This window comes from Rattus norvegicus, chromosome 12 (assembly GCF_021556685.1).
Source record: "Rattus norvegicus strain SHRSP/BbbUtx chromosome 12, alternate assembly SHRSP_T2T, whole genome shotgun sequence".
Taxonomy (NCBI): Eukaryota; Metazoa; Chordata; class Mammalia; order Rodentia; family Muridae; genus Rattus; species Rattus norvegicus.
The window spans coordinates 38,264,015-38,283,969 of record NC_141545.1 but is presented as its reverse complement, the minus strand read 5'-3'; the positions used below and the strand labels follow the sequence as shown (position 1 = coordinate 38,283,969).

The 19,955-nt window shown below is 47.1% G+C and overlaps 1 protein-coding gene across 8 annotated transcripts; it reads right to left on the bottom strand.

The window, feature by feature from the left end:
* Positions 1–3,847: 3,847 nt before the first annotated feature.
* Ubc (ubiquitin C) lies at positions 3,848–9,541 on the bottom strand (the record flags this gene model as incomplete). Of its 8 annotated transcripts, NM_001399781.1 has the most annotated exon segments (4): positions 3,848–4,264; positions 4,949–7,456; positions 7,685–7,735; positions 9,475–9,541. In NM_001399781.1, coding segments are annotated over 3 exon segments (2,889 nt in total). In that variant the 5' UTR covers positions 7,733–7,735; positions 9,475–9,541.
* Between the last annotated feature and the right edge of the window lie 10,414 nt (positions 9,542–19,955).

The window sequence follows — 19,955 nt, the reverse complement described above, 5'->3', positions numbered from 1 at the left end:
CTTATTCTCATTGGTGGAACACAGGACAAAGGATCTTGTCAGGTATTGGCTGGCCTGCTCAAGGGGCTGTTCTTGGCTTAGTTGTTATAGTTATGAAACTTTATTTCTTCACTACAACTGTCACTGTCACCATGGTTAACTAACCAAATGTTAAGCCACTAGAATAAAGAAAGGACTCTCAACACCTGAAAACTCGTTATTGCTAAAATCCCTTCCCTTGGGGAGACAGAAGCCCCATCTCCCCCTCCTCCTATGGTCCCAAGGACAAATGTTTGGTGGTTTGAGTCCACCAAAGTTCACTCACTAAAATGAGTTTGTGGGGCTTACAGAGCATGTGTGAGGGGTTATAAGCAGAAGTGTGGGTGACCGCTAAAGCAATGACACTGTAAAGGCTACACCCAGGATGATTATTTCCCTGTGGTCACATAGATGAAGGCTGCCTCTCCTAGTCCTTTTCTGCCTGTTTTCTCTAGTCCCTCCTGGAGACTATGTACAGTTATGAGAAAGTTGCAGTTAGCTGCTTGGGAGAACTGGCTGAATATTCAGTTGAGGGTCCCATGACCTTCCCTGCTTCTTCTACAAAGCGATACCAATAGTCAACAAGCTCTGCTATTTTGCAAACTGGCATGGCTGATTTGATGAAGATGGTGGCAGTGTGGCTTGTAAGACAGTCCCACACAACACTGAGACATGAGGTTCAAGGCCAGCCTGAGTTACAAGGTACACCCTGTGGATAAAAACAAATAGAGTAAGAGAGGAAACCCCTAAGTAAAAACAGTGCCTTTAGGAAAAAGGACAACTTGAGTGGAGAGGTGAAGGGCAATGGTGGGGGGCTTTACAGAACGTGTGCAGATTTGGGGAATGGTTGAGACCTTTTACCTGGTATAATCCAATGGGTGCTGTGGTTTAATTTCAACTGTGTGCGAACCTTGGCTACTGGCTGGAAAACAATTGCTTAGCCAACTGCAACCTCTTGGGGTACTGCAGCCTTCATTACTAAGCCTGCATGAGTTCCAGTGGTGCCCTCTTTGGGGAGAAGAGAGTATTGCTTGCCAGGACAGCCCATTTGGAAGTATGAACATTTGAGTGCAGGTGCCTGCTGCTGGTTCCCCTTAGAGCTTGAGTTACAAGTGGTTAAGTGGTTAGTACTGTACACTAGTCAGGCCTTTCTGACTCAACCCCACCTCTGTAAGTGAACTTTTGGTTCCAAATGTGAATTCAAACTATGGAGTGCTTTAAACTCGATTCATTATACCAAGGACTCTGGGAAGCAGAGCAACTATCTTCAAATGCTCCTAACAGTACAGTTCTGTTACCTTGGCTTCCTGTTTTTGAGAAAAGGAGTTTCTTCCCTTTGCATATGATGAAAGGCAGTTAGACTCGACCATACTGAGATCTGAAGTGAAAATATGCAGGGGGTCAATGTATAGCCTAGTGCTCTCCCAGTGTCTCTGAGGACCTTAGTGTGCATAAAGCTGAGCACACAATCGGAGTGGGAACACCAGCCAAAAGCAAGGATGGCAAAGTTCCCATTATGAAGTAAACTGAATATTTAAAACGAAGTAGCATATATTCAAACACTATGAGCAATAGGTCAGTCAGCGCTTGCTGATAGACCTGAAGAGAGGGCACTCTGGGTACTACATAAGGAAAACTTCCATCTTCACACATGTAGACAATGTGGGCAGATGTGTGGAGTGGTTGAGACCTCTTACCTGCTATAATCCAGTGGGCGTTGTGGCTTAATTTCAACTGTGGTGGGACCCTTGGCTAAAGGCTGAAGAACAGCAATTGCTTAATGACAAATAAGTGTACTGAGCATGGCAACCATGCTTCTAATTTCAATGGTTTCTGTGTAGCCCTGGCTGTCCAGGAATTCACTCTGAACACCTAACTTTGCCTACTTCTGCTGGAAGTAAACACATTCACCACCACCAAGCTATGCCTTTAACTTAAAATCTTTGTATTGTTTTGCCTGCCTGCTATCCAGAAGCCCAGAGATCCTCTAGATCTGGAGTAACAAATGATCTGTGATGTGGTACAAGCAATTGAACCTTGGTCCTTTGGAAAAACCAAGTGGGCTACCTCTGACCTTTTAATTCTGACATTAGGGAGGTTGAGACAGAAACATACCAAGTCCAAAGCTAGTCTGGACTACACCATGTGTTCTCACTAAACAGAACTAGAATTTTCTTAAGATTTATTTTTATATATGTGAGTACACTATAGCTGCCTTCAGACACACCAGATGAGGGCATCAGATCCATTACAGATGGTTGTGAGCCACCATGTGGTTGCTGGGAATTGAACTCGGGACCTCTGAAGAGTAGTTGGGTGCTCTTAACCGCTGAGCCATCTATCCAGCCCCCAGAACTAGAATTTTAAAAAGGTGAATTTTAACTCCATGACAAGTCATATGCTTACATGGCTAAGGCTGGTTATTCCATTATTTAACATCATCCCAAAACGAAAACTTTATAGCTCTCACTTACTGTGGACTGAGAAAAAGTCCAGGATTATCTTCACAGGATACCCTGTACTTTCCACACAGAATAGACAAGTCAAGCCAGTCTGGCTTAGTGGCACAAGTTCCAGGACAGCCAAAACAAATTACACTCATCTTTTCCAGTTATCAGTTTTTATGAAATGATTGTTATGTAGACTTTGAATTCTTAGTGGAGGTGCATGCTAAGGCTAGAGTTACTGGACCACTCTGGACAAGTGGCATTGAGTACAACGTCTCTTACAAGAACATCACTCCAGGGTTGGAGATTTAGCTCAGCGGTAGAGCACTTGCCTAGCAAGCACAAAGGCCCTGGATTCGGTCCTCAGCTCTGGAAAGAAAAAAAAAACAAAAAAATCACTCCAACCTCCTCTGAATGACCTCTCCACGCCAATCACAACATACTTAACCTGACTAGACACACTTGGGCAAATTCAGATTAATACTCCTTACCAATTACATAACATAAAAAAACTTTTAACTGTAATCACATAAAACCCAGGGAAATCAATTTTTTGTGTGTGACAGGTCTCTAACTATAGTCTTGGCTGGCCTGGAACTCTTGCCTCTGGTTCTAGGCTTGAAAGTGCTACCATGCTCACTTCAGCCACCTACTTTATTACTATTCTTAATGTCCTCAGTACAAGTGATAATTACATGTTTTACAGAAAATTAGGGCCTGAGACAATTGAAAACAGATGCTAACTCCCCAGAAAGCCCAGAGTTTACTTCTGAACAGCCGTATCAGGTGGCTCATAAGTGACCTTATATCCAAGGGGATCAACACAACTGCCTCAATCATCCACACACCTGCAAACATACTTTGCATATAAATTTGAACCTTAAACTGTATTTTTAAACATCCTTTTAGAAATATAACATTCTAGAGCTGGAAAGATGGCTCAGAAATTGTTCCTTTTGTAAGACGTAAGTTCAGTTGCCAACATTCACATGGTAGTTTAACACCAGGGGACTGAACATCCTCTGTTGACCTCCTTCCTAGGTACAAATAGGTTAAATACTAACACCCTAACAACTTAAAACAAAAACCCTTTAAAACCTTAGAATACCCAGGGTAGTGATGGCAAATCCCTTTTATCCCAGCACTTAAGAGGCAGGTGGATCTTTGAGTTTGAGGGCAGACTGGTATACAGAAAGAGACCCAGGACAGCCAAGGCTACACACTGAGAAACAGTTCTTAGGGGGAAAATGTTTTTACACCCCAATATTTACCACTTACTTCCTATTTCAATGTTTTCTTACCTGATAAGTTACACTGATGACACAAACGAGATACTCTCCACATCCAATTTGAAGGAAGCAAACACAAAAAACTCAGGAGACTTTTGGGAATGCAAGAACTTTATTCAAAGTGCAATGAAACTTGTTAACAGCTTAAAAGATAGGGAAAACTAAGACACCTCCCCATCAAACCCAAGAACAAGCACAAGAAGGGCTCTTTCTAGATACTGTGGTGAGAAAGGTACGAGTATCTTCCTGTTTGACCTTCTTGGTGTTAACACTGGGCTCGACATCCAGAGTGATGGTCTTGCCTGTCAGGGTCTTCACAAAGATCTGCATGCCCCCTCTGAGGCGAAGGACCAGGTGCAGGGTGGACTCCTTCTGGATGTTGTAGTCTGACAGGGTGCGGCCATCTTCCAGCTGCTTGCCTGCAAAGATCAGCCTCTGCTGGTCAGGGGGGATGCCCTCCTTGTCCTGGATCTTTGCCTTGACATTTTCAATGGTGTCACTGGGCTCGACCTCCAGGGTGATGGTCTTGCCTGTCAGGGTCTTCACAAAGATCTGCATGCCCCCTCTGAGGCGCAGGACCAGGTGCAGGGTGGACTCCTTCTGGATGTTGTAGTCAGACAGGGTGCGGCCATCTTCCAGCTGCTTGCCTGCAAAGATCAGCCTCTGCTGGTCAGGGGGGATGCCCTCCTTGTCCTGGATCTTTGCCTTGACATTTTCAATGGTGTCACTGGGCTCGACCTCCAGGGTGATGGTCTTGCCTGTCAGGGTCTTCACAAAGATCTGCATGCCCCCTCTGAGGCGAAGGACCAGGTGCAAGGTGGACTCCTTCTGGATGTTGTAGTCTGACAGGGTGCGGCCATCTTCCAGCTGCTTGCCTGCAAAGATCAGCCTCTGCTGGTCAGGGGGGATGCCCTCCTTGTCCTGGATCTTTGCCTTGACATTTTCAATGGTGTCACTGGGCTCGACCTCCAGGGTGATGGTCTTGCCTGTCAGGGTCTTCACAAAGATCTGCATGCCCCCTCTGAGGCGAAGGACCAGGTGCAGGGTGGACTCCTTCTGGATGTTGTAGTCTGACAGGGTGCGGCCATCTTCCAGCTGCTTGCCTGCAAAGATCAGCCTCTGCTGGTCAGGGGGGATGCCCTCCTTGTCCTGGATCTTTGCCTTGACATTTTCAATGGTGTCACTGGGCTCGACCTCCAGGGTGATGGTCTTGCCTGTCAGGGTCTTCACAAAGATCTGCATGCCCCCTCTGAGGCGCAGGACCAGGTGCAGGGTGGACTCCTTCTGGATGTTGTAGTCTGACAGGGTGCGGCCATCTTCCAGCTGCTTGCCTGCAAAGATCAGCCTCTGCTGGTCAGGGGGGATGCCCTCCTTGTCCTGGATCTTTGCCTTGACATTTTCAATGGTGTCACTGGGCTCGACCTCCAGGGTGATGGTCTTGCCTGTCAGGGTCTTCACAAAGATCTGCATGCCCCCTCTGAGGCGCAGGACCAGGTGCAGGGTGGACTCCTTCTGGATGTTGTAGTCAGACAGGGTGCGGCCATCTTCCAGCTGCTTGCCTGCAAAGATCAGCCTCTGCTGGTCAGGGGGGATGCCCTCCTTGTCCTGGATCTTTGCCTTGACATTTTCAATGGTGTCACTGGGCTCGACCTCCAGGGTGATGGTCTTGCCTGTCAGGGTCTTCACAAAGATCTGCATGCCCCCTCTGAGGCGAAGGACCAGGTGCAAGGTGGACTCCTTCTGGATGTTGTAGTCTGACAGGGTGCGGCCATCTTCCAGCTGCTTGCCTGCAAAGATCAGCCTCTGCTGGTCAGGGGGGATGCCCTCCTTGTCCTGGATCTTTGCCTTGACATTTTCAATGGTGTCACTGGGCTCGACCTCCAGGGTGATGGTCTTGCCTGTCAGGGTCTTCACAAAGATCTGCATGCCCCCTCTGAGGCGAAGGACCAGGTGCAGGGTGGACTCCTTCTGGATGTTGTAGTCTGACAGGGTGCGGCCATCTTCCAGCTGCTTGCCTGCAAAGATCAGCCTCTGCTGGTCAGGGGGGATGCCCTCCTTGTCCTGGATCTTTGCCTTGACATTTTCAATGGTGTCACTGGGCTCGACCTCCAGGGTGATGGTCTTGCCTGTCAGGGTCTTCACAAAGATCTGCATGCCCCCTCTGAGGCGCAGGACCAGGTGCAGGGTGGACTCCTTCTGGATGTTGTAGTCTGACAGGGTGCGGCCATCTTCCAGCTGCTTGCCTGCAAAGATCAGCCTCTGCTGGTCAGGGGGGATGCCCTCCTTGTCCTGGATCTTTGCCTTGACATTTTCAATGGTGTCACTGGGCTCGACCTCCAGGGTGATGGTCTTGCCTGTCAGGGTCTTCACAAAGATCTGCATGCCCCCTCTGAGGCGCAGGACCAGGTGCAGGGTGGACTCCTTCTGGATGTTGTAGTCAGACAGGGTGCGGCCATCTTCCAGCTGCTTGCCTGCAAAGATCAGCCTCTGCTGGTCAGGGGGGATGCCCTCCTTGTCCTGGATCTTTGCCTTGACATTTTCAATGGTGTCACTGGGCTCGACCTCCAGGGTGATGGTCTTGCCTGTCAGGGTCTTCACAAAGATCTGCATGCCCCCTCTGAGGCGAAGGACCAGGTGCAAGGTGGACTCCTTCTGGATGTTGTAGTCTGACAGGGTGCGGCCATCTTCCAGCTGCTTGCCTGCAAAGATCAGCCTCTGCTGGTCAGGGGGGATGCCCTCCTTGTCCTGGATCTTTGCCTTGACATTTTCAATGGTGTCACTGGGCTCGACCTCCAGGGTGATGGTCTTGCCTGTCAGGGTCTTCACAAAGATCTGCATGCCCCCTCTGAGGCGAAGGACCAGGTGCAGGGTGGACTCCTTCTGGATGTTGTAGTCTGACAGGGTGCGGCCATCTTCCAGCTGCTTGCCTGCAAAGATCAGCCTCTGCTGGTCAGGGGGGATGCCCTCCTTGTCCTGGATCTTTGCCTTGACATTTTCAATGGTGTCACTGGGCTCGACCTCCAGGGTGATGGTCTTGCCTGTCAGGGTCTTCACAAAGATCTGCATGCCCCCTCTGAGGCGAAGGACCAGGTGCAGGGTGGACTCCTTCTGGATGTTGTAGTCAGACAGGGTGCGGCCATCTTCCAGCTGCTTGCCTGCAAAGATCAGCCTCTGCTGGTCAGGGGGGATGCCCTCCTTGTCCTGGATCTTTGCCTTGACATTTTCAATGGTGTCACTGGGCTCGACCTCCAGGGTGATGGTCTTGCCTGTCAGGGTCTTCACAAAGATCTGCATGCCCCCTCTGAGGCGAAGGACCAGGTGCAGGGTGGACTCCTTCTGGATGTTGTAGTCTGACAGGGTGCGGCCATCTTCCAGCTGCTTGCCTGCAAAGATCAGCCTCTGCTGGTCAGGGGGGATGCCCTCCTTGTCCTGGATCTTTGCCTTGACATTTTCAATGGTGTCACTGGGCTCGACCTCCAGGGTGATGGTCTTGCCTGTCAGGGTCTTCACAAAGATCTGCATGCCCCCTCTGAGGCGAAGGACCAGGTGCAAGGTGGACTCCTTCTGGATGTTGTAGTCTGACAGGGTGCGGCCATCTTCCAGCTGCTTGCCTGCAAAGATCAGCCTCTGCTGGTCAGGGGGGATGCCCTCCTTGTCCTGGATCTTTGCCTTGACATTTTCAATGGTGTCACTGGGCTCGACCTCCAGGGTGATGGTCTTGCCTGTCAGGGTCTTCACAAAGATCTGCATGCCCCCTCTGAGGCGAAGGACCAGGTGCAAGGTGGACTCCTTCTGGATGTTGTAGTCTGACAGGGTGCGGCCATCTTCCAGCTGCTTGCCTGCAAAGATCAGCCTCTGCTGGTCAGGGGGGATGCCCTCCTTGTCCTGGATCTTTGCCTTGACATTTTCAATGGTGTCACTGGGCTCGACCTCCAGGGTGATGGTCTTACCAGTTAAGGTTTTCACAAAGATCTGCATTGTCTATGGAAAAAAAAACAAAAAAAAAAAACCAAAAACCAAAAAACAGGTCAGGAATGACACAAATTCTTTAGAGTGCCACCAACCGTTGGATCTGTGAGGTGGCTAGTAGTTTAGTCTAAATAGCTACACAGACTGTTTTGAATTTTACCCCCTAAAACCAACAAGAAAATAAAAGTCTTGATGGAACAAAGTTATGAATATTAGGCATTGTCTATTACCAAGTTGGCAGGGTGGAGCGTTCAGTACGGAACTGCTGAAAGTCAGTCCCTGACTATTTGCAGTTTGGAGAAAAGCCTGACCCACATTTCACCTTGGGGGAGGGGGGTTTAGGAGGACCCACTCCAAAGAAGTCAGAAACTCAAGAGCTTAGAAGGCAATAGTTGGAAATCCCGGATTCAGGTCCCGACTGGTAGATAGAGCCAGTTACTACTACAAAACTGAACTATGTTCATATCTTTCCTCCCAGCACTGGGGACACTGAGGTGGGCAGATTTCGTGAATTGGGAGGTCAGCCTGAGACAGTGAGATCCTGCCTCAACTCTCCTTCCCCCAAGCTTTTGTCTGAACAATTAAACAGTAGTTTACTCTTACTCTTATCCTCTTAACCTCTTACTCTCACCCCATCTGTCCCTTCTCTCCCCATTCTCCTCCCTGCTCTCTCTCCACATGTTCCGACCAGCTTTACTCCCTCCTCAACTCCCCTTCCCATGCCCTGAATAAACTCTATTAAAAAAAAAAGTAGTCTAGGGTAAGTGGCACTGGCCTTGGACCTCATCACATGGGTGGTAGAGGCAGAGATTTTTTTAAAGTTTAAAACCCTTGTCAGGCTGGTAAGATGACTCAGTGATTAATAGCACTGACTGCTCTTCCAGAGGTCCCGAGTTCAATTCCCGGCAACCATATGGTGGCTAACAACCATTTGTAATGAGATCTGATCACACCTCTTCTGGTGTGTCTGAAGAAATAAATCTTTTTTTTTTTGGTTCTTTTTTTCCGGAGCTGGGGACCGAACCCAAGGGCCTTGCGCTTCCTAGGCAAGCGCTCTACCACTGAGCTAAATCCCCAACCCCTGAAGAAATAAATCTTAAAAAAAAAACCACCCTTGTCTAATAAATAGTTTCCGCAGCCATATCCGTGTAGCGAGACAAGGAAAGACTCAATGTAAGTCAGGCTCACGTTCCCCCTCTGAATTTCCGGTTCCTGTTTACTCTGGAGAGGCTACCCGAGGCCGAGACCCAAACCGGGTCCTACAACTGAGGGAAAGCTAAAGCCATCGTCACTATACACTGTGAGACCACACAAACCGCGACGTCACAGGGGCGATAGGCTAGGCTGGACCGCCACCCTCCCCCTCCCTTCCCAATCGCACTCCTGTATTTAGCAACCGACGAATTCCGGATAACCGACATCTCCCTCCCGTCTAATACCCACAGTTCTCACATCAGAGGCTCCTACAGCGCGCCAACCGAATTCAGTTCCCAACCCAAGCCTCTGACGTTCCCGGCTTAACCGGCGGCAAGCGGCCTCGCGGGCCTGCTTCCCCCAACCTGGTCCAGCGCGTCAGGACCGCGCGTCTTCCCCCTCAGGCTTCCATTTGGCCGCCATCTTGCCGCCCGGTCCTCGGCCTCAGGACAGCAGCCGTCCTCGCGGGCCACGGAAACCAAACGTCCGGGCCGCGGGCTGTCTCTCGCCCCCTCCCGCCTCCCCGCCCCCGCCGGGTGTGGCGGCTTTCTCCTCACCAGCGGTGTTGGCTGCAGTCCTCACAAAAGAGTAGAGACGGAACTGGCGGTCTCGACGGAACTAGCTGCGGGACGCGAGGCGTCTCTTTATATAGTCATCGGGAGCCCCGCCCACCCCTGGATTCCTCCGCGGAAATGCGGTTGGGGACTACTTTTTAATGCCCGGTCCAATCTCTGCAATGGAAGCGACAGGCTAAAACCATTAAGATCGCTTCATGGGGTTGTTCCACTGCGAAGGCCAGAGAGTGAGGGGCTTTGTGTGGAGGGGCAGGACTGCGACCTTGCGCGACCCCGCGGAGGGATCAGCGCCTGTGACGTGATCGGCGCTAAAACCCGACAGGGATCACTGCAGCCGGAGCGGACCTCGGCGCAGGCGCACTGTGGCTAAGCGAGCCGGAGACCCACCAACTACCCCCCACCCCCTCCGTCAAGGGTCCCAGTCGCCTCTTTCTGTTAGGGGGACCTAGGGCTTTGGCTCTTGTTACACTGATATTCCATTGGTGGCCTCGGCTCCTAAGTTCCCTCACCTCGAGTCGGTCGTCACTGTGCCCAGCCCTCTTTGTTTTGGCACGGTGACAGGATGGATGACTGTGCAAATCTCATAACAAGGGAAATGACAACGGTTTTTTTTATTTTTTATAAAAAAAATGGGGGGGGGAATCTCTCCCCAGTTTGGGAAAACGAATCTGAATTCGTCAAGAAAAGCAGTCAGTCCTCACAGTTCTTGAAAACTGTTGGCATTAGATCTGAAGCCCAGTGGGCACTAGATCTTTCCAGATTCTTCCTAAGTCTGTTTATGTCTGGTGTCCTTGGATTCGAGAAGGTTCTGTTTTCTGTTCGATTGTCACTAAGGAAAGGTCAAAATATCAAAATGTTGTTCATATTCTGAGACTGAACCCATCGAAATCCTATTTTTTTAATTTTTGTTGTTTAGACAGGGTTTCTCTGTATAGCCCTGGCTGTCCTGGAATAGGCTTCGTAGACCGGGCTGGTCTCAAGTTTACAGAGATCCTTCTGCCTCTGCCTCTAAGTGCTGGTCTACAGGGCTACACAGTGAAACCTCGTCTTGAAAAAAACCAAAACCAAACAAAAACACACACACACACACAAAAAGTACACGTTTAGTACAATGTTCAGATTACAGCAAACATATACCCCACTTGTAAAATTCAGCCTATTCAGGTTTTTGAAATGTAAGGCCTGAGACCTTAGAAGGTAAGAATTGAATCCCTAGGGTAGAGAGATGGCTCAGCAGTAAGAGCAGGTCTTCTTCCAGAGTTCAATACTGAGCAACCCTGTCAGGCAGCTAGCTTACAAAGGCCTTTGACTCCAAAGCTTCTCAAGGCTTCAAGGAGGTCCAATGTCCCTAGGGGCACTCACATACATGTAGCATGCACACACACAGACACACACACTATTAAATGCCTTTAATCTCAACCTTTTTCTTTTTTGAGATTTTTTTTTGAGACAGGGTCTCCATATGTAGTAGCCCTGGCTACCTTGGGACTCATGACATAGATCAATCAGGCTGGACTCTTAACTCGTAATGATCCTCCTGCCTCTAGCCACCCAGATACCGAGATTTCAGGCCTGTCTAGCTCCCTGGTTAGGAAGTCATAAACATTCAAGATCAGGAGTATTGTTCAAAATGCATTTTCATTTCAGGTATTCAGAATAGATTTTCCTTTTGGTGATTTTCCACCAATCAAAGTCCTATGCCACTGGAACATTAAAATGTCATTCTCTGGGTTTCTGGGAAGCCTCGGTGGTTTCCGAGGCAGATTTCTGTGCCGGTCAGTTCTTTCTGGAATTCAGACAGAAGTTTTGCTGAAGGGGACAACACACCGAAGTTGGTTTTAAAGTGACACTGGCTTCCAGCCACACCTCGCTATATTTGGCAATTGCTTTGCTTCAGCCTTGTGACTCCTGTTTCTTGGCTGAGTCATCAGCTCTTTCCAAAGTCTAGAAGATTCAGAGCCAAGCGGCCTGGATTTTAGTAGTGGGGGAGGGAGAAGAGAAACAACAAAACTAGATGGCCTGACCTGATCAAGGTTACCTTGAAAAGAAGTCCTCAAGAGTCTGGGGCCAAAAGAAAATTATAAGTGTAAATGTGTAAGAAATACATGATCTAATTTCCAACAACCATGATAATAAAAATGCCTTATATTATGAGCACATTAAAATGAAACCCATTGCTATGAAGAGTTAACATATGCTAATTTCTGTCAAAAGAAGAAAATAGGGGCTGGGGATTTAGCTCAGTGGTAGAGCGCTTACCTAGAAAGCTCAAGGCCCTGGGTTCGGTCCCCAGCTCCGAAAAAAAGAACCAAAAAAAAAAAAAAAAAAGAAGAAAATATTTTTGACTCAAGAGAAGTTCTCTGAAAATCGACACATGGACTTTTTTTTTTGCTTTGGTTTGGTTTTGATTTGAGACAGGGTTTCTCTAGGTAGTCCCAGATGTTCTGGAATTGACCAGGCTGGCCTCGAACTCACAGAGCTCCTCCTGCCTCTGCCTCCTGAATCACGGCGGGACTAAAGGTCCACCACCCCTGGCTCCACTCTCCCATTTAATATTTAATTTAATTTTATTTTATTTTCAGAGCTGAGGACCGAACCAAGGTCCTTGCGCTTGCTAGGCAAGTGCTCTATACCACTGAGCTAAATCCCCCACCCTCCCATTTTAAAATAATGTTAAAATAGTCTTTGAGAATTTCATATGAAGCACCCTGACCGGCTTTTGTCAGCCTTACACCTGCGGCCTCAGGTCAAGGCTAAGCCAAGTCCCATTCTCTACCCACAGGAGGTGCAAAAAACAACAGGCTGGGGATTTAGCTCAGTGGTAGAGCGCTTACCCAGGAAGCTCAAGGCCCTGGGTTCGGTCCCCAGCTCCGAAAAAAAGAACCAAAAAATAAAAAAAAATAAAAAAAGAAAAAACAACAACAACAACAAAAAGAAAAAAAAATGCAGAATGTATGACTCTCTGGTTCCAGAAAGACCCAGAAATGCATGCCATATGCTTGCTAGCCAATAGATTCAAAGGTCAATATGCTTAGCCAATAAGTTTAAACTGTAACCTTGCTGATGTACCCTGTACCCTTAAAAAGTATAAAAACTGCTCGTTAAAGCCATTTGGGGTCATCCTCTAGTAACTTGTCATGAGGGACTGATTGAAGGTTGATCCTCAAGTGCAGGAAAATAAACCTCTTGCCTTCGCATTCTCGCGATCACTGGAGGGAGAGGGTGTCTGCTGGTAGTTAAGACTCACTTCAAGCCTTACACATAACATACAATGTATTTTTAATCATACCTCCCTACTTCCTCCCTGAAACTCTTCTTTACCCCTTCCTAGTCCCCCTCTTAAGTTCACAACCAAACTGGTTTTTGTTTTAATTCTTTTTTTAATATTGTTCACTTTACATCCCAACGCCAGCCCCCTGTTTTGTTTTTAATAACCCGTGCACAGTGAGTTCTTACAACGGAGATGACCTGCTTCTAAAAGGCACAGGCAAGCAAGATGAAAGCAAATGGCTTCCCCGTCAGAGCTCGCACTGCACCCCAGCACAGCAGCTTCTGGCCAGGAGCCGCCCAGCAAGTTTGTTTCAACCCTTGAGGGTTAAGGAGGAGATAATATTAGTCACAGATGCCGGAGACACTCATAGACAAATCACAGTGACAGGCACTGCCACCCATATGGAATCCTGTGTCCTCAGATTTCCCTTACAGAGAACCTGGGTGCAGATTAACGGTAGTTGCTGGTCTATTTTCTGAAAGGGGCTCCAATGTCTCCATGTCCTACTTGGCCTCAAGGACTTAGGTATCAAGTCACAGCCCTAAAGTCCCAAACCTCCTGACCTAGAACGGGAAATGCTAGAATGTGCTAGAAGTCCCGTGACTCACTGAATTCCTTTTGCGGTTCGTTCCACACCCAGATCCGTCCTTTGCAGGTTACCAGGGACGATTGCTTCAGAAGCCGCACCAATGGGGACAGAGAAAGAGGCCCAGCAACAGGGAGGGATTGGCTGAGGACGCCTACGTGTGCTGGGCTGTTCGGTTGGGTGTGGGGGATGGGTGGCTGTCGCCTGCGTGTCCCTGCTGCTGCGTCATCCTGATCTGAAGGCCACACCTGGTGTGTGACTGGATTCTGTAATAGGGGACGGTACAAAACACAAGGGTCAGTTGGTGTTTTTCTCCTCTGAAGGAAGTGTGGAGCCAGAAGTCTGTTTTGTCACGGGTTCTCTAACCAGACAAGGTTACCTAGGCCAAGGGCCGGCCTCAGCATGTAGAGCAAAGGGAGAGAGAAAAACAGGGTGCTGTGTTCCCCTTCCTGTTTATGAACAAGCACAGAAAGGCTGGACTTGGCCCAGCCACAGCCCACCCTGCAGGTCAGACGCTAGCTCTGGGCACCACGCGGTTTTCGTTCTTTTTTTGTGTGTGTCCTTCCGCCCCCGAGATAGGATTTCTTTGTGTGTAGCCCCCAAACCAACAACAGCAACAATAAAAACCCAAACCAAGTAATTCTTCAAAACTTCCAAAATTAGAAACATATAGATCCCAGGCTGGTTCTGTGTGAGCTGAGGCTCGCTGAATCCAGCCTTTCTACCCTTGTTCATAAACAGGAAGTATTTTTCTCTCTGTTTGCTTTCCGAGCTGAGGCCTGACTGTAGCCAGTAAAATCAAATACATAAACGAGATCCAATACAGCTAATATTTTTTGTTTTGTAAAGGGTGACTCCACAGAGTTTATATTGCCTTCATATTCATTCAGGTACTTTATGTAACAGTGAACCAGGCTTAAGACCTGACACTGATGATCTTGGGCGTGGCTTCCTTCCTTCCCGTACACATTACTGGAGAATCTCACACTGTTTACATTAAAGGTACCCGACCTCCTGTATTGTTATGGGCTTGACTAGGCCCTTAGCAACTGCTTCCCTGTCAGGCACCCTCAGGAATCACCCAGTCGACCTCCTGTATTGTTATGGGCTTGACTAGGCCCTTAGCAACTGCTTCAATGTCAGGCACCCTCAGGAATCACCCAGTCGGTTCACTGAGGTTTCCTAGCAACCCTGGAGAGAAGATAACTTCAAATCACACGCATACACACACACACACACACACACACACACACACACACAGAGACAAAGACAGAAACAGAGAGAGACAGAGACAGACAGAAAGACAGAAAGACAGAAAGACAGAAAGACAGAAAGACAGAAAGACAGAAAGACAGAAAGACAGAAAGACAGAAAGACAGAAAGAAAGAAAGAAAGAAAGAAAGAAAGAAAGAAAGAAAGAAAGAAAGGAACAGTAGAGCCCTTACCCACACTCTGTGGACCCCAATACCACTCCTAAGCCTACATTAAAATATCTTCCTTTTTTTTCTGTTTTTCCCTCCCAGGACCTGGGTGGGGTGGGGGTTCTTTGTGTAGCCCTGGATCTCCTGGAACTCACTCTGTAGGCCAAGCTGGCTTCAAACTCAGAGATCCACTATCACCACCTGGCAAAAGTTAGAAAACGTGTGTGTGTGTGTGTGTGTGTGAGAGAGAGAGAGAGAGAGAGAGAGAGAGAGAGAGAGAGAGAGAGATTGGGAGTGGAAGTGTGGGCTGCATGTTATGACATGCATGTGGAGGCTGAAGATGAACAGTGTGGAATCACTTTACACACGTGCAGTTGAACTTATAGGTACCATATTATTCACTAAGCCATCGCAATGGCCCCTGTTTATCTCAAGGTTTAATTCTTTTTATTCTCTGTGTATGGGTGTTCACCTGCCATATGGTCTGGGCACAGGTACGTGTAGTACCTGATAGAAGGAAGTGAGGAATTCATTTTCATTAGCACTGGAGTTATATATGATCTCAAGCTGTCCTGTGGGGCCTGGGAACCAAACTATCATCTTTTTTTTTTTTTTTTTTTCTTTTCTATTTTTCAGAGCTGGGGACTGAACCCAGGGCCTTGCGCTTGCTAGGCAAGTGCTCTACCATTGAGCTAAATCCCCAACCCCAAACTGTCATCTTCTACCAAGTGTTTGTAACCTCTGGACCCTTTCTCCAGACCCCTCTGCTCTCTTGAGAGACAGGTTCATAGGATGTAGGGGTCCGAACATCATTGAAGACCGGGGACTCAGATAGAGTACAAAGACAAAGAACATTTGTTCTGCAGAAGCAACCAGCCCATGGGGGACAACCATTCTCTAAAATGGCGACCCCAGGCAAAAGCACACAGGCCTTCTTATTGGGAAAAGGAACTCTCTAGAAGGATTAGGAAATCTAATCTAAAATTTCATTGGTGGGTGCTAGGGGTAACAGGTGGTCAGTGGTCTGCATTTCTTTTTCTTTTCTTTTTTTCGGAGCTGGGGACCAAACCCAGGACCTTGTGCTTGCTAGGCAAGCGCTCTACCACTGAGCTAAATCCTCAACCCCAGTGGTCTGCATTCCTATGTCATAAATGTTTAACCACAGGGTGAGATAGGGCTGCCCAGGACAGATGGCCCATCCTGGGATTAGATATTTCCCCATTTTTGTGGTTCTCCCCAGGATGTTCTTTGGAAGGGAGATATTTTCTGGATTTTATAGTCTGTTCCTAGAGATGGTGTCTTCTGGTTTAGTTTCTGGGGTCTTATGGGCTGATCCTGGAGCTGGTGCCTTATGGCCTTTTTTTTTTTTAAAGATTTATTTATTATATATAAATATACTGTAGGGCTGGAGAGATGGCCCAGTGGTTAAGAGCATCGACTGCTCTTCCAAAGGTCCTGAGTTCAAATCCCAGCAACCACATGGTGGCTCACAACCATCTGTAATGAGATCTGATGCCCTCTTCTGGTGTGTCTGAAGACAGCTATAATGTATATAATAAATAAACCTTTAAAAAAAATAAATATACTGTAACCGTCCTCAGGCACACCAGAAGAGAACATCAGATCTCATTACAGATGGTTGTGAGCCACCATGTGGTTGCTGGGATTTGAACTCAGGACCTCTGGAAGAGCAGTTAGTGCTCTTAACCGCTGAGCCATGCCTTTTTTGAAATCAGGCCTGGTCCTTAAAATGGAGACACATGGGGTTTCTTTTTGTTTTTTTTGTTTTTTTTTTTCGGAGCTGGGGACGGAACCCAGGGCCTTGCGCTTGCTAGGTAAGCGCTCTACCACTGAGCTAAATCCCCAACCTATATTGTCCTTTCACTATATAGTGCAGGCTGATCACAAACCCCAGGTAATCCTCCTGCACCACCCTTCCAAGTGCTGGGATACAAAACTGAACCACGACCGCCATCTTTCCAAACTGAAACCATCCCCATTAAACATTTAGCTCACCCCTCTCCCATTCCCTGGCATCCATCCTTCTTTCTTCCCCTAAAGTCCACCATTCATGGAGAGCTAAAAGATTTTTTTTTTTTTTTTTTGGTTCTTTTTTTCGGAGCTGGGGACCGAACCCAGGGCCTTGCGCTTCCTAGGTAAGCGCTCTACCACTGAGCTAAATCCCCAGCCCCAAAAGATTTTTTTAAAGCTATAAAACAATCTTTAATTAACATTTTTGGTTAGTGTGTGAGCTTTCAGGTTTCACAAAAGCACATTCACGTCATTGTATGTTTTTCTCATTCCCCATTTTTTATTTATTCACTTGTTTTTACTTGTTTGTTTGTTTGTTTTTAAGATTTATTTATTCCACATATGTGAGCACACTGTCGCTGTCTTCAGACACACCAGAAGAGGGCATCAGATCCCATTACAGAGGGTTGTGAGCCACCATGTGGTTGCTTGGAATTGAACTCAGGACCTCTGGAAGAGCAGCCAATGCTCTTAACCACTGAGCCATCTATCTCTCTAGCCCTTCCTTTTTTTAATACATGGATTTTTGAAACAGGGTTTCTGTGTAGCCCTGGCTATCCTGGAGCTCTCTCTGTTTAGATTAAAGTCCTGTGCCACTGCTGCTGCTGTTTGGGTCACTGCTGTCACCACCACCACCACCTGGCAAAAACAAGGTTTTTTGTTTTTTTTTTTTTTTTCTTTTTTTTTCTTTTCTTTTTTTAGGAGCTGGGGACCGAACCCAGGGCCTTGCGCTTGCTAGGCAAGCACTCTACCACTGAGCTAAATCCCCAACCCCCAAAAACAAGGTTTTTAACTGCTGAATTTTATTATAAACTGGGAGAAGTGGTGCATGCCTATATTTCTAGAATTTTGGAGGCTGAGCTAGAATAATGAGTTCTAGACCACTCTGGACTAAGAGACCTTGGAAAGAGAGTGAGACAGAGAGACAGAGAGACAGAGATTTGGAGAGAGAGAGAGAGGCAAGTGGATCTCAAAGTAAGGATAAGCCAGCCTGTTCGACAGGGCTACACAGAGAAACCCTATTGCAAAAAAAACGAAAAAAAAAAAAAAAAAGAAAGAAAGAAATGTAGTAAAATAAAGGTGTAGGGGGGATGAGAACAACATATAAAGACACACATGTATGGGTGTGCCTTCACGAAACCTGTTCACATGCTAACCAGAAAATGGTAATTTTAAAATTATTTTACTGGTAAAAACGTCCATTAGGTGGAATGAACAAACGAAAGAAAAAAAGAGAGAGAAAGAAAGAAGGAAAGAAAAAAAGAAAAGAAAGAATATTTTCAAAAATTCATGCTCTCTAGAGAAACCCCATTCCTAGCACAAGCCTTTGGCAAGATGGCCCCTCCTCGTGGTTTCCCTTGTCCTGACTATCCGTAAGGTAAAAGACAAAAGGTAGAACAGAAGCAGGTCATTAGTTTCCTGTCAGACTGGACAGACCATTTTAAAAATAACCATCAACTTCTTTTAAACCTTGTTGACTTTAGAGAGAAGGAAACTTCCCCAACGGCATTAAGCCTGTGAGTCAGCACCTTCACGGTGAGTCACGTCAGCCATCTTGTCTCAAAAATAAAAACGTTGCCCAGAACTCTGGAGGCAGAGCCAGGCGGATCTCTGAGCTTGAGGCTAGCCTGGTCTACACGGTGAGGTCCAGACCAGGGCTACAGAGTTGAAACTCTGTCTCAGATATGATAATAGGTCTGAGAAATGGTTCATCGAGTACGAAAGAGCACTGGTTCCAGTTCCAAGAGATCTGACGCCATTTTCTGGTTTCCTGAGGCACTAGGCAAACACGTGGTGCAAAGACCTACATGCAGGCAAGCACACCCACACATAAAAACAAATATTTAAAAATAATAAAGAAGAGCTTCCAGGGACTAAGCCACTACCTAAAGACTATACATGGACTGACCCTGGACTCTGACCTCATAGGTAGCATTGAATATCCTAGTAAGAGCACCAGTGTAAGGAGAAGCCCTGGGTCCTGCTAAGACTGAACCCCCAGTGAACTAGATTGTTGGGGGGAGGGCGGCAATGGGGGGAGGATGGGGAGAGGAACACCCATAAAGAAGGGGAGGGAGGGGGTTAGGGGGATGTTTGCCCCGAAACCGGGAAAGGGAATAACACTCGAAATGTAAATAAGAAATACTCAAGTTAATAAAAAAAATAATAATAAAGAAAAGCTTTAAAGTCAGCTCTAATTACATGTTTTCCTTTATAAGAGTTTCCATGGTCATGGTGTCTCTTCACAACAACAAAACCTAAACTAAATAATTTAAAAAAGATTTTAAATTTTCTTTCAAAAAAAAAAGAAAGAAAGAAAGAAAAGCTTAGGGGTTGGGGATTTGGCTCAGTGGTAGAGCGCTTGCCTAGCAAGCGCAAGGTCCTGGGTTCGGTCCCCAGCTCCGAAAAAAAGAAAAAAAAAAAAGCTTGGATATAAGGGGAGAGAAGACTATGGTTGGGGGTGTCAGGAGTGGGGAGGGGAGAGTTGAGAGTTAATAGTATCAAGATTCATTGCTTACATGTGTGAAATTGTCAAAGGATTAATAAAAGACCTTCAGCCAGGAAGAAAAACAAAAAAGTTATTCAGTTTGCAGGGCAATGAGTGGAATTGAAAAATAGTATATTAACTGAAGTAGCTTGGGCTAAGAAAGAAAAAGGTGCTTTTCTCTCTCTCTCTCTTTTTTTTTTTTTCTCTTTTTTTTCAGAGCTGGGGGCCGAACCCAGGGCCTTGTGCTTGCTAGGCAAGCGCTCTACCACTGAGCTAAATCCCAACCCCTAACATTTCTCTCTTATATGGGGATCTTAGCTGTGGATTTTTATTGATGCATGTGAATTGTGAGTAAGAAACTAGGGAGTCCAAAAGAAGCAAAAGGGAGCTTTATGACTAGCGCTGGGAGGGTGATAGCTAAAAAGATAGAAAAGGAAGGTGAAAGACAAAAGGTAGAGAAGGAGGGAAGAAAGAGAAGCTGGTGGCTCACACCTTTAATCCCAGCAGCGCTGGGGAGCAGAGGCAGGCAGATGGCGAGTGAATTTTGAGGCCAGTCTGGTCTATGTAGGAGTTCTAGGACAGCCAGGGCTACATAGAGTCTGTCATAAGAAAGAAAGAGAGCAGGGTGGGGGGAGAGAGAGAGAGAAGGAGGAGGAGGAGGAGGAG